Source organism: Chiloscyllium punctatum, chromosome 22 (genome assembly GCF_047496795.1).
Source record: "Chiloscyllium punctatum isolate Juve2018m chromosome 22, sChiPun1.3, whole genome shotgun sequence".
Classification (NCBI taxonomy): domain Eukaryota; kingdom Metazoa; phylum Chordata; class Chondrichthyes; order Orectolobiformes; family Hemiscylliidae; genus Chiloscyllium; species Chiloscyllium punctatum.
Genome location: NC_092760.1, coordinates 60,346,570 through 60,361,368, shown reverse-complemented (window position 1 = coordinate 60,361,368; position 14,799 = coordinate 60,346,570). Strand labels below are relative to the sequence as shown.

General features: G+C 44.0%; 1 protein-coding gene across 1 annotated transcript in view; it reads right to left on the bottom strand.

The window, feature by feature from the left end:
* Nucleotides 1-14,799, bottom strand: part of LOC140493374 (uncharacterized) — a 91,073-nt gene that overhangs the window by 57,631 nt on the left and 18,643 nt on the right. Inside the window, exons 3-4 of the mRNA XM_072591771.1 lie at nt 963-1,096; nt 377-565 (exon numbers count right to left, since the gene is read on the bottom strand). Coding sequence (XP_072447872.1) covers nt 377-565; nt 963-1,096 — 323 coding nt within the window. The remainder of the gene's footprint in view (nt 1-376; nt 566-962; nt 1,097-14,799) is intronic.

Below are 14,799 nucleotides of genomic sequence, written 5' to 3'. Positions count from 1 at the left end.
ATAATACCACTAGGCCATCACCTCCCCAAACTACTCCATGCCATTCTCACAGCTGAAAGGGATGAAAGGATGGAGCTCTGCCCATATCCCAAACAAGAAGGAAGCAGGTAGACAATATGTTGATGAAGGTGAAATTGGGATCCATTATGTTCTGAAAGGCTCATAATAACAGGCTTACTTGGATTGGTGCGTTTGTGGTGCAATTCTTTCTGATCTGATCTGCCGGCCCTGGAATTCCATTTCTGGATAGGAATTGGATTAGGCAGGAGGCTGAGGTATCTTCGAGGTATTATCTGTGTGTTCAGGAGAGGCTAATACTGCGTCTAACCTGTGTTACTGACCCAACTAAAACATCAAGCAAAACAGTGGTACTTACATTGCTCGTAGTTCTGTCAAGGTAGTCTTTACATCTTGGACTTCAAGCCAAGTTGTCATTAACCGTATTGCAGGCATTGTCACAGGATGATATGCAGAGAGGATCTCAGCGTGTCTGTCAGCAATCAGTGCTTTCAGTCTCTGGATCTCCTGATTTTTTCTCTCAATTCCTCTGTTCAGTGAGATGACCCTGTCAATGACAGCAGGAATTGTCAGAGCTGAACAAAGAATTAAGCTGATTCTCCAGTGGGAATAGATGGCTGAAATAACACAATCATTGTTTTATATCTAACTCTATCTGAATGTTTCCTGATGAAGGATCTATGTCCAAAACATTCTTCTGGCTCCTCGGATGCTGCCTGACCTGCTGTTCTTTTCCAGCACCACACTCTCAACTCTATCTGAATGTCCCAAATCTATGTTTCCCCAAGATCTATAGACTCATGGCTAGGATATCTAGATTGTGATTTAGTCTTTTGTCCTTCATCAATATCAGTGACCATGTGATGAAACTAAAACCCAGTGTATTTGTTGAAACATTATTTACAATAAGACCGTACTAAGAATCTCAGAAAGATTAATCGTACCTCTGCTGGTATTCTGAAGCCAAGTGGATTATGTGATTACTGGTGGATTTATCCTTGTTTATGAAGTGAACCTGTTTGTGAGTTTCCATTTCACCATTCAGCTGCTGTGTCAGAGGTGACCAGGAGGTGTGACCCTATGAGTCAAAGCAAGAAAGTAGTTTAGTATCAGCCACCTTCCTGAAAGTGCCAGAATGACTGACCATTTGATGCTGATAACTTTAGAATGTGAACATTATGGAGTCCATATCCATGTTTTAGTTACTGTATAAATATTCCAATATCACTGCCTCTTCTCGAGTTTAAAATTTCAAACCCTTCTAACAAACCAATACTAACCGGCCAAGGCTGAGCACATCTTGAATCACAGGATCCCTACAATATGGAAGCAGGCCATTTGGCCCATACTGATCCTCCAAAGAGCGTCCCATTCCCCATCCCTGTAACTCCACATTTCCCATGGCTAATCCACTTAACCTGGACACTATGGGCAATTTAGCATGGCCGATCCACTGAACCTGCACACCTTTGGACTGTGGGATGAAACCAGAGCAACTGGAGGAAACCCACACAGACATGGGAAGAATAGGCAAACTCCACATAATTACTAGAGTTGAAGCCAAGTCCCTGGTGCTGTGAGGAAGCAATGCTAACTGCTGAGCTGACACACCACGTGCCCCGGTTAAAATTCAGTACGCCCTTATCAGAGCTATTTATCAGCACACGCTGGCATGGAAATAACCCTGGTCCATCAAATTTTGTGAAGATTAGAAAATTTGGACAGGCTGTACAGCCCATCTAGTTTCTGATGGCATTTATTTGCCACACAAGCAATACCCTAATCCCAGGTTTTCATCATGTTCCTATATCACTTTCTTCAATTACTTAAACTAACGGCTCACTTTTCTATAGCACCTGTTTAGAACCTCAAGTCTTGCTGCACAGTCAAGGAAGTACTTGAAGTGTTGTCACTGCTGAGCACAGGAATATCTAGCAATGGTAAAGTTTTATTATGAATAAATGATCTGTAAGTAGAGTAATAAGTATTGTCCAAGCCTTTGGGAAAAACTCCCCCGCTCTTCCCTAAAATAGTAGTGATGTGGTTTTCACGTCCAGCTGAGAGGACAGGTAGGACCTTGGTTTAACACCTTATCCAAAAGGTGATACATGTGTCTGTGCAAGGTTTCCTAAGAATCACTCTTCTAGTAATGCAGCACTTCCTCAGTGCTATCCCTGATTGTGCAGCACTCCCTCAGTGTTGCCCTTCTTTCAGTACAGGTCACCCTTGGTACTACTGCTGTGACAGTGCAGCAGTCTCTCTGTACTTGCCTCTTTGACAGTGCAGCCAGCCATCCCTCAGAATGTCCATCCAAATGAATATGCAAATCAAGAGCAGGAGTAGGCCATTCAGCCCGTGAGCTTGCTCTGGCATTCAAGGCTGATCTCATCATCACCTCAAACTTGCATTCTCACCTACTCCCGATAAACTTACGTCCCATTGCTTAATCTTTCTACCTCTCTTTTAAAAATATGCAAGGAATCTGTTTCCACCAATTTTCAGGAAGAGAGTTTCAAAGATTTGTTACCATTTGAGAGGGTAAGATAATTACCTCATCTCTGTTTTAAATGGTTGACCCCTAGTTCTAGACTCTCCCTTACACAGAAACATCCTGTCTAAATCTATCCTGGCAAGGCTGCTCAGGATTTTATATGTTTCAGTCAAGATGCCTCTTTATCTCTAAAACCCAGCAGACCCAGGCCCAGCTTCTCCAACCTTTCCACATAAGATAGCATCTCTCCCATCTACTCTGTCTGAACCGGCCCCAATGCATTTACACCCTTCTTTAAACAAGGTAACAAATACTGTATGGGTAAACTGATGTTGTCACCAGTGCCTGTGTAACTGAAGCATGTATTCAATTCCAAACCTAATACAAATGTTAACATCTAATAGCTTTCCTTATTACTTGCTGTGCCTTTGTGATTCACACACACAATGACACCCAGATCCCTTTACATTTTTCTTTGTCAGATTATACTGTATTTGATTCCTGATGAAGGGCCCCCGCCCGAAACATCGACTGTCCTGCTCCTTGGATGCTGCCTGACCTGCTGTGCTTTTCCAGTACCACATTTTCGACTCTAACATCCAGCATCTGCAGTCCTCACTTTCGCCTATACTCTATTTGCCACATCCTTTGCCCATTCATTGAACCTATCTATACCCATTTTAGCCTCCTTATGTCCTCTTCACAACTTATATTCCTATCTTTGTATTATCTCCAAACCGTATCTTCTATTCCTTCATTTGAGTCATTTATGTCAATTGTGAACAATTGAGGTCACAGCACTGACCCTTGTGGCACCCCTCACATTCTGTCTCGCCAAAATGAGAAGACCTATTCATGCCTACTCTCTCCTTCCTAACAGCCAGTCAATCTTTTGTCCATGCAAATATGCTATTCCTTATAGCATAATCTTTTATTTTCCACAATAACCTTGGATATAGCAACTTATAAAATGCCTTTTGAAAATCAACGTTCAGTCCATCTATTGGTTCCCTTTGGCCACAGTATGTGGAAAGGACTCCAATACATAGGTCAAACATGATTGCTCTTTCACAGAACTATATGTTGTCTCTGTCTGATTACCTTGAATTTTCCAAATTCCCTGTCAACCAGGTGGACAATGCAGAATATAAGTTGGGGCTGTTAATCAAGTACAATCAGGGAGCCTTGGCTGACAGATAAGAATAGGAGGGTCGAACATCCTGCCCACCCTGAGAGCTGGCTCTGAGGGGGCTGGATCAGTGTCAAAGACTCTCCACATGTAAATGAAGAGTGACTTGGTGATGGGATGCCAGTCTCTTTGGAGTTATTTCTCTCTTCTTTTGCAGCCATTGTCCTAACAGTCACTGATTATTTTTCTCTTTTAGATCTGATGATGCCAACTTGTGTGGTGTAGAGTGATTCATCAGAATCAGGTGTTGCTATCTCTCCACTAGCTGTCTTTTCTACATTTGCTTCGCTTCTTTCCAGTGAAACACTCATGTGCAAATTGATTCAGCTTCTTGTAGCTGTAGCCTTCCCCACTCGGAATATGTTCCTTTTATTGGTGAGGTCTCCTCCAACAATACGTACTGTCATATTTATATCTTGCCTTCTGGCATTGCTCTTTCTGCTGGTTCTGCTCCAAATATTTGGACAGCCATAATAAATGTTTTTAATTCTTCTAGCTTACAGTTATATCAGACTTCAATGCAAACATACTACTAGTCAATATTAAGGTGCTAATTAATAGTCTTCCTTGAGAGAAAGCCGGAGGAATTTTATAACTTACTATCGCCAAGAAAAGTAACAAAATATGACATCAAACACACATGCAAAGACAGGTGTCTCCAAGAATAGGAAGATAACAAATACGCAATTTAAAAAATTCTTAGAGTTCTTGAGTTTTATATTAAATCTGAGACCACAGCTGTTTAGCTGATGCCTTGTCTCCTCAGAAACCTACAGTTGCTGGTGAATAGAATTTGCTCTGATTTGTTATATTACCTGTGCTGAATTTTTAGATGTCTGGAAGGAAACTGGGAGAGTGAGAGAATCTTTCAGTCCTTGGTGTTACCAATCAATGTTCTTTCTCTGCTCTGTCTGCCTGAAATTCATTTGGGTGTCCCCATGCCTGATGCCACTGTATTGTTCAATCTGGATAATCCTCAAATATGTGAAACTTCCAAAATGATGTAAATCAAAGACAGGAGACAAGGGTTTATACACAGTTGACTGGGTTTCCATGTCTATTGATCAAATGACAAATTCAGTTCAGACTGTCGTTGCTTAATTCAAATTGGTTTCATGAACATGACTCAACCTAGTCAGATGATTAAGATAGCCACTTTAAATTAGTGTTTTCTCTGTTTTTGTAAACTATGACAGTCTATGAACGTCTCAGATGTTACAATTAGATCTGGAAGTTGAAAATTAATAGTGTGTACTTTACCACAATTATGACATAGAGTCAGAGGGTCACAGAGATGTACAGCACAGAAACAGTCCTTTCAGTCCAAGTCATCCATGCTGACAAGATAACCTAAATAAATCTAGTTTCATTGCCAACATTTGGCCCATATCCCTCTAAACCCTTCTTGTTCATACGTCCATCCAAATGCCTCTTAAATGTTGTAATTGTACCAGCCTCCACCACTTCCTCTGGCAGCTCATTCCATTTATGTACCACCTTCTGCATGAAAAAGTTGCCCCTTAAGTCCCTTTTAAATCTTTCCCCTCTCACCTTAAACCCATGCCCTCCAGTTTTTGACTCCTCCATCCTGTGGAAAAGACTTTGTCTATTTACTCTATGTAATATCTACTCTACATAACTTTATCAAGTTCTATAAGGTCACCCCTCTGCCTCCAAGACTCCAGGGAAAATAGCCCCAGCCCATTCAGCATCTCCATATAGCTCAAACCCTCCAACCCTGGCAATATCCTTGTAAATCTTTTCTGAAACTTTTCAAGGTTCACAATGCCTTTCCTATAGCAGGGAGACCAGAATTGCATGCAATATTACAGAAGTGGCCTAACCAATGTCCTGTACAGCTGCTCCTGACCTCCCAACACCTATACACAATGCACTGACCAATAAAGGCAAGCATACCAAACACCACCTTCACTATCCTGTCTACCTGCAACTCCACTTTCAAGGAGCTATGAACCTGCACTCTAAAGTCTCTTTGTTCAGCAACACTCCACAGAACCTTACCATTAAGTGTATAACTCCTGCCCTGATTTGCCATTCCAACATGCAATACCTCACATTTACTTAAATTAAACTCCATCTGCCACCTCTCAACCCATTGGCCCATCTGATCAAGATCCTGTTATACTTTGAGGTAATCTTCTTCGCTGTTCACTAAACCTCCAATTTTGGTGTCATCCGCAAACTTACTAACGACATCTCCTATGTTCACATCCAAAACATTTATATAAATGATGAAAAGCAGTGGACCCAGCACCAATTCCTGTGGCACACCACTGGTCACAGGCCTCCAGTCTGAAAAACAACCCTCCACCACCACCTTCTGTCTAGTTTCTTCAAGCAAGTTCTGGATCTGAATATCCCTGCATTCCTTGTTAACCAACAAACCATAAGGAATCTTGTCAAATGCTTCTCTGAAGTTCATCTCGATTGTGTCCACCGCCCTGCCCTCATCAATCCTTTTTGTCACCTCCTCAACCAAGTTAGCCATTTGTAATATGTTGTTCTTATTTTGCCTGGATTGCCTCTCACCATTATGCAAAACCTTTGCTTGTCTCCCATTAACAGGCATGAGCTAATCTTGTGCAACTTCAGAGCTGCTGCATGTGCTGCTGGCTTTCTTAAGAGTAAGTTTGTCCTCTCTCACCAGATGTGCACTCATGACAGGATCCCTTATCCTTAAGGCATTCTTATCATGTGATTCATCAGACAATATCAATATTTTTCCTCTCCCAAAGCTCTGCAGTTGAACACAGATTGTTCATGTGTAATATTGCTCTGGGGTCCAAAGTATGTCTTCAATCCACTTACAGTTTCTCCTGTCCACATTCCTTGCTCGTTGGTGAGGTCTTGGCTACAATACAGTTGGAACAATCTTTCTGGAATACTGATAGGGCCCCCTCAAAGATCAGCAAGGCGGCCTTTGTGTGGAGCTGCAGAAAATGGGGGAGATACTAATCCATGTTTACTGTAAATGACGTGGAAGATATAGAATGTAGGAAAAAAGATGGTGACATCTTGAAAAATGTCCATATATCAGAGGAGGAAGTGCTGAATGTCTTGAAATGCATAAAAGTGGATAAGTCCCCAGGACCTCATCAGGTGTACCCTAGATCTCTGTGGGAAACTAGGGAAGTGATTGCTGGGTCTCTTGCTGAGATATTTGTATCATCAATAGTCACAGGTGGGGTACTGGAAGACTGGAGGTTGGCAAACATGGTGCCACTATTTAAGAAAGGTGGCAAGGACAAGCCAGGGAACTATAGATCAGTGAACCTGACGTCGGTGATGGGCAAGTTGTTGGAGGGAATCCTGAGGGACAGGATGTACATGTATTTGGAAAGGCAAGGACTGGTCAGGGATAGTGAACATGTCTTTGTGCATGGGAAATCATGTCTCACAAACTTGATTGAGTTTTTTGAAGAAGTAACAAAGAGGGCAGAGCGGTGGCTGTGATCTATATGGACTTCAGTAAAGTGTTCGACAAGGTTCCCCACGGGAAACTGGTTAGCAAGCTTAGATCTCATGGAATACAGGGAGAACTAGCCATTTGGATATAGAATTGGCTGAAAGGTAGAAGATAGAGGGTGGTGGTGGAGGGGTGCTACAAGGACCGGTTTTGGGTCCACTACTTTTCGTCGTTTATATTAATGATTTAGATGTGAGCATAAGAGGGAAAGTTAGAATGTTTGCAGATGACACCAAAATTGGAGGTGTAGTGAATAGCAAAGAAGGTTACCTCAGATTACAACAGGATCTGGACCAGATGGGCCAATGGGCTGAGAAGTGGCAGATGGAGTTTAATTCAGGTAATTGAGAGGTGCTGCATTTTGGGAAAGCAAATCTTAGCAGGACTTATATACTTAATGGTAAAGTCCTCGACAGTCTTGCTGAACAAAGAGACCTTGGAGTGCAGGTTCATAGCTCCTTGAAAGTAGAGCCGCAGGTAGATAGGATAGTGAAGAAGGCATTTGGTATGCTTTCCTTTATTGGTCAGACTATTGAGTGCAGGAGTTGGGAGGACATGTTGCAGCTGTACAAAACGTTGGTTAGGCCATTGTTGGAATATTGTGTGCAATTCTGGTCTCCTTCTGATCAGAAGAACGTTGTGAAACTTGAAAGGGTTCAGAAAAGTTTCACAAGGATGTTGCCAGTGTTGGAGGATATGAGCTATAGGGAGAGGTTGAATAGGTTAGGGCTATTTTCCCTCTAGCATCAGAGGTTGAGGGGTGACCTTATAGAGGTTTATAAAGTCATGAGGGGCATTGATAGGATAAATAGACAAAGTCTTTTCCCTGGTGTGGGGGGTCCAGAACTAGAGGGCATAGGTTCAGGGTGAGAGGGGAAAGATATAAAAGAAACCTAAGGGGCAACCTTTTCACACAAAGTGTGATGCATTTGTGGAATGGGCTGCCAGAGGAAGTGGTGGAGGCTGGTACAATTACAACATGTAAAAACCTTTTCGATGGGTATATGAATAGGAAGGGTTTGGAGGGATATGGGCCAGGTGCTGGCAGGTGGGACTAGATTGGGGTGTAATATCTGGTTGGTATGGACGAGTTGGATCCAAGGGTCTGTTTTCATGCTGTACATCTCTTTGACTCTATGACTCTACTTCTACAGCAGGGAGTAGAAAATTCACAGCAAATCCGACCCACCCAGCACTTGAAAATTACATATATCAACACAATTGCAGTTGGCCACTTCTGACATAATGTTTCTATAATCTGTTTAATAGCTTCCAAAGCTAAAATGAACATATATATCAATATAGGTTGAGATCACATGTCTATGGCAAGCCAACCAGTCCACTGTTCACAAATGCAATTCAAGAAATACTGCACATCTGAAACAAAGTCAGAGAAACCTGGAGATATTCAACCATGCAGCAATCTTTGAAAGACTCTCAATGTATCAGCAAATGCTTCTGGACTGAAAACTTCCACATGAGGGTTCCTGTTAACGTATTTGTCAGTTCTCGTGTACTTATTTTCATTTTCTCTGCATTAAGTTTTATCACACACTGTTCTGTTACACAACTTATTTTGAGCTGCCGTTGATCTCATTGTCCCTTCTAATCTGGCATTACCTGATCATTTTGTGTTGAATTGCAGAATCCAGGTCATTGATATGAATTTGAAATGGTAGCGACTTCAGTACTGCCTCCTATGATTCTGTGCTTGTCCCCATGTCCAAGTGGACATAAGCCCTCCAGTCAGTACTGACCCATCTTTTGCCTTTCACCCAATTTTGTCCATTTCCAGTATTTATGCTGCATTCCCACAGGTTTCAGTTTAATAATCTTTCATATGGCACTTTGTCAAAATTTTCTGGAAGTCAACATTTGACTCCCATCTATTGACTTGAGAAGTGTTTTTGCATATTTTATAACATTAAAGATGCAAACTAATGACAAGTTGTTATTGCTCTTTATCAAAGCCTCAGGATAAGGCCCAATTGATTAGTAAAGAAATTTCTTTATCAGAGGCAGATGAATCTATGGAATTCCTTATGGCTCAGGATCGTGAATGCTCCATTGACAAATAGAACATAGAACATAGAACATAGAAAAATACAGCGCAGTACAGGCCCTTCAGCCCTCGATGTTGCGCCTCGATGAAGCCTACCTAACCTACACTAGCCCAATAACCTCCATATGCTTGTCCAATACCCGCTTAAATGACCATAAAGAGGGAGAGTCCACCACTGCTACTGGCAGGGCATTCCATGAACTCACAACCCGCTGAGTAAAAAATCTACCCCTAACATCTGTCCTATACCTACCACCCCTTAATTTAAAGCTGTGTCCCCTAGTAACAGCTGGCTCCATACGCGGAAAAAGGTTCTCACTATCAACCCTATCTAAACCCCTAATCATCTTGTACACCTCTATCAAATCTCCCCTAAACCTTCTTTTCTCCAATGAAAACAGCCCCAAGTGCCTCAGCCTTTCCTCATACGATCTTCCTCCCATGCCAGGCAACATCCTGGTAAACCTCCTCTGCACTCGTTCCAGTGCCTCCACATCCTTCCTATAGTATGGCGACCAAAACTGCACACAATACTCCAGATGCGGCCGCACCAGAGTCTTATACAACTGCAACATGACTTCAGGACTCCGGAACTCAATTCCTCTACCAATAAAGCCCAGTACACAATATGCCTTCTTCACAGCACTATTTACCTGGGTGGCAACTTTCAAAGATCTGTGTACATGGACACAAAGATCCCTCTGCTCATCCACACTACCAAGTAGTCTAACATTAGCCCAGTAATCCATCTTCTTGTTACTCCTACCAAAGTGAATGACTTCACACTTAGCTACATTGAATTCCATTTGCCACCTTACTGCCCAGCTCTGCAACTTATCTATATCGCGCTGTAACCTGCCACATCCTTCTTCGCTGTCCACAACTCCACCGACTTTCGTGTCATCCGCAAACTTGCTCACCCAGCCTTCAAGCCCCTCCTCCAGGTCATTTATAAAAATGACAAACAGCAATGGTCCCAAAACAGATCCTTGTGGAACACCGCTAGTAACTGCGCTCCAAGATGAACCTATACCATCAACTACTACCCTCTGTCTCCTTCCAGCCAGCCAATTCCTAATCCAAACCTCTATTGCACCCTCAATGCCATACCTCCGTAGTTTTTGCATTAGCCTGCTATGGGGTCCCTTATCGAACGCCTTGCTAAAATCCATATACACCACATCTACTGCTTTACCCTCGTCCACTTCCTTGGTCACCTTCTCAAAGAATTCAATAAGGTTTGTGAGGCACGACCTGCCCTTCACAAAACCATGCTGACTATCCTTGATCACATTATTCCTATCCAGATGTTCATAAATCCTATCCCTTACAATTCTCTCTAAGACTTTGCCCACAACAGAAGTGAGACTCACTGGCCTATAGTTACTCGGGCTATCCCTGCTCCCCTTCTTGAACAAGGGGACCACATTCGCTATCCTCCAGTCTTCTGGCACTGTTCCCGAAGACAACGACGACCTAAAAATCAAGGCCAATGGCTCCGCTATCTCCTCCCTAGCTTCCCAGAGGATCCTAGGATAAACGCCATCAGGCCCAGGGGACTTATCTATTTTCATCCTTTCCAGTATTCCCCAGACCTCTTCCCTACGTACCTCAAGGCCATCCATTCTAATCACTTGTGACTCAATATTCACATCAGCAACAGTGTCCTGTTCCTGAGTGAATACTGACGAAAAGTATTGATTTAGTGTCTCACCAATCTCCTCCACCTCCACACACAACTTCCCACTACTACAAATACATCTAAGACTGAGGTCGACAGATATTTGGTATCTCAGAAAATCAAGGAACATGGGCTAGACTGGGAATTATAGTTTAGGCAAATGACCAGCATGATTGTGTTGAATGGCAGAGCAGGCTCAAAGGAACATATAGTCTACATCTGCTCTTGTCTCTTATGTTCTTCATATTAACATCTTAATTGTTACACACAGAGCTTTGATTCTGTGCAGAAGTTATGAAGCAAATTCTGAGCTTTACTTTTCCCTGCCGTGCCCATCACAGTAACCTCTCCATGCAGCAGAAAAGTGGTGATGTTACCATTGTTATCAATCACTTTCATTTCTCAACATACTGACTGCGATTGCCCATTTATTGCTGAGTTATCAATGCATTGACAGTGTTGACTCATCTGAACTGCGAACCAGATTGCTGAGCAAACACTTCAGATGCTGCTGTGAAGGACTCTTTAACTGTGGTGTGTACTTGTTTGAATGAATGTGGGAGTGCGTGTGAGAGAGAAAGTGTGTGTGTGTGTGTGTGTGTGTGTGTGTGTGTGTGTGTGTGTGTGTGTATGTGTGAAAGACAGACAGACAGACTCTGGCGATTGTGTTATAATGTGTAGTGTGTGGGGGAGGCAGGTTCTTGTAGCAGTGATGAATGTCCCAATAGCAAATTGGTAAGTGTGCTGGAACTCCATTCGGTGCTGGGATGGTTGACCAGGCACAGTAGTGAGGCAGCCTATCAAGTAGCCATGTGCACTCATGGGGCCTGGCCAGTTGAATGGTGAGGCTGGGCAGAAAGTTACCAAACCCACCGATAGCTCACAATTGAAGGTCTTGCTGCTACATTCAGACAGTACCTGGTCAGTTACTCCTTGCAAGCCAGTGTCATCATTCACCCTGTGTGAGTTGAGGAACTTAAACTGCTGTCACCTCTTCCCCACCTGACACACTCGGATACCTGGATTGTCAATACCCCCTCTCTCAGTCATCTTTGATCTTCCCTCCATTGTCCTCAACCCTCCCTCCATCACCAGAATCTTTACTTTCTGTGAGCCTCTATCGGCCTAGAGCTGGCCACACACATCCCCAGTGAGTTTCTTTCCACCCTGGACCTGCCAATCATCATCCTCAAACTTCTCCGCTCTTGGCCTGCTATTGGTTACACTTCACTCTCCCCTTTATCAAGCATGTGCTATCCATGGTGGAGATTCACTTTCCCCCTATCATCCTGCCCTGCCTCCGACCCCCTGGATAGCCCTTCGTACGTCTGCTTTGAACTCGCTCCCTGCAGTTGGAAGCTGTGCCCTGACCTCGCTCGGTAGACTACAATCAGTGTTAACCTCCTCTCCCCTCATCCAACAAAGCTTCCCATTAACATAAAGAAGCTTGTGACAGGTCCAAATCCAGCAGAGAGATGATCTCACCAGCTGCACATCACCTTTGACCTAATGTGAATCTTAAAAGACGCCTGTCTCTAGTTTGCAGCCTACTTAATCAGGAAGGTAAGAGAAAAAAGGATCAGAGAGACGCAGTTTAACTTGGTGACCTTGTGAGTTACTGAGTAGGTGCAACATGCTGATGCATTAACAATAGGTTAATGTGCGACCTGCTTACTGCTCAACTTTCATCCTACTATCTGCAAGCTGCCTGTTCACCTCCTGTACAATTAACTGCTCACCTTCCTCAATGCCTGCTCCCAGGAGCTTCAGTAGATTGCACTGTGTGTGGAGTGTCAGAGTGTGAATGAGAGAGGGAGAGAGATCAAGCAGCAGTGGGAGTGAAGGCAGGGAAACAGAGAGAGAGAGAGAGAGAGAGAGAGACGCAGCAACATTGACAGACCAAGGCCTCAGTTCAAGCTGGAGGGTGAGTTGGGAGAGTGCTGGGGGACACGAGTGACAACACTCACCATTCATCCTGATCTTGGCGATGTGAGGCTCAGCTCATGTTAAACATTTATCAGTCACTTGCCCCAGAACAGGGAGAGGAAATGGTGTCAGCTGGCCGGGGGAGATGTACTTCAAACTGCTGACATTCAGGACCGAAAAAAATTCCCTGAGACTGGGGAAAGACGTTTTGAAGCTGGTTGTTTTCGGAATTATGGAGACGGGGTGAGAAGAGGTGAGGGAAGTCAGGAGGCAGGAGCTTGCCTCTGGGTCTCAGAGGAGCCATTCTCCTCATCCAAACCCCACAAAGGAAGGAAATGAAACACCTGTCTGTGGCCCTTTCGCTCTGGCTGTTCCTGCTCCACACAGTTTGGGGGGAGGAGGTGGGGTCTTGTTGTCAGATAAATATTTATCCAAGATCTCTGTACTTGCTGTCTTTCAAATCTGCACTCAAGCTCACAATTTTGTACTTTGCCTCCTTCAGAGAGCTCCATGACAGAGGGAAGGAAGAGGGAGACACTCTGACAAGAGAGGCTCTGAGCTAATTTTACCAGATTCTGGACACGTCCCTGTCCAGCATGTAGGTGAAAAATTCAACTGTGTAGGGTAAAGCCAAGGGAGGGATGAAAATAGACGAGAGAAAAAGAGAGAGAGAGAAACAGAGACAGAGACAGAGACAGAGAGAGAGAATGGGGGAACAGACAGATAGAGACCCAGATGATTAACAAAGCAGATTTTGTCTGAGTAAAGTTCCTGTTAAATTACAGGGGACGGAGGAACAAGGATTTCTGAAAGGCGCTTGGGAGAACTTCCTTCACTGATATGTTCTCGGTCCAAATAGAAGGAGGCACTGCAGAAATTAGGGAACGTAGTGGGTCAGGTGGACCATGTATTAGTGTTTGCTCTTCATACCCAATACCCCATACCGAGGGAGTTTTGCATTGTCACAGGGTTAGTACTGAGGGAGTATTGCGTTGTTGGAGGGTCAGTACAGAGGGAGCATCACATTGTTGGAGGGTCAGCACTGAGGGAATACTGCACTGTCAGAGGGTCAGTATTGAGGGGGCACTGCATTGTCAGAGGTTCAGTACTGAGGGAATGCTGCACTGTGAGAGGGTCAGTACTGAGGGAGCGCTGAGTTGTTGGAGGGTCAGTACTGAGGGAACACCGCACTATCAGAGGATCTGTACTGAGGGAGTGCTGCACTGTCAGAGGGTCAATGCAGAGGGAGTCCTGGGCTGTTGGAGGGTCAATACTGAGGGAGCGCTGCACTGTCGTAAGGTCAGTACTGACGGAGCGCTGCACTGTCAGAGGGTCAATACTGAGGGAACGCTGCACTGTTGGAGGATCAATACTGAGGGAGCACTACACTGTCAGAGGGTCAGTACTGAGGGAGCACTGCACTGTTGGAGGATCAATACTGAGGCAGCACCACACTGTCGTTAGGTATCGCATTTCCAACGCCCCTCCCCCAAGTCCCTCCTCCCTACCTTTTATCTTAGCCTGCTGGACACACTTTCCTCATTCCTGAAGAAGGGCTTATGCCCGAAACGTCGATTCTCCTGTTCCTTGGATGCTGCCTGACCTGCTGCGCTTTTCCAGCAACACATTTTCAGCTCTGATCTCCAGTATCTGCAGTCCTCACTTTCTCCCAGTACTGAGAGAGTCAGTATTGAAAGAACTATGCATTATCAGAGGCGCAGTAGAGTGAGAGTGCATCACAATTGAAGGGTCATTGCTGAGGGGCCACTTCTCTGTCAAAGGAACAAAACTGTGAGTGCTGCAGTGACGGAGTTAGTACTGAGGGAATGCTGTGCTGTCTGAGTACTGGTTGTTGGAGGGATAATAGTGAGTGAAAATCACTTTGTTAGAGATGTGTTTTTTGGATGAGACATTGAATTGAGGTTCTATCTTCCCTCCATGTAAA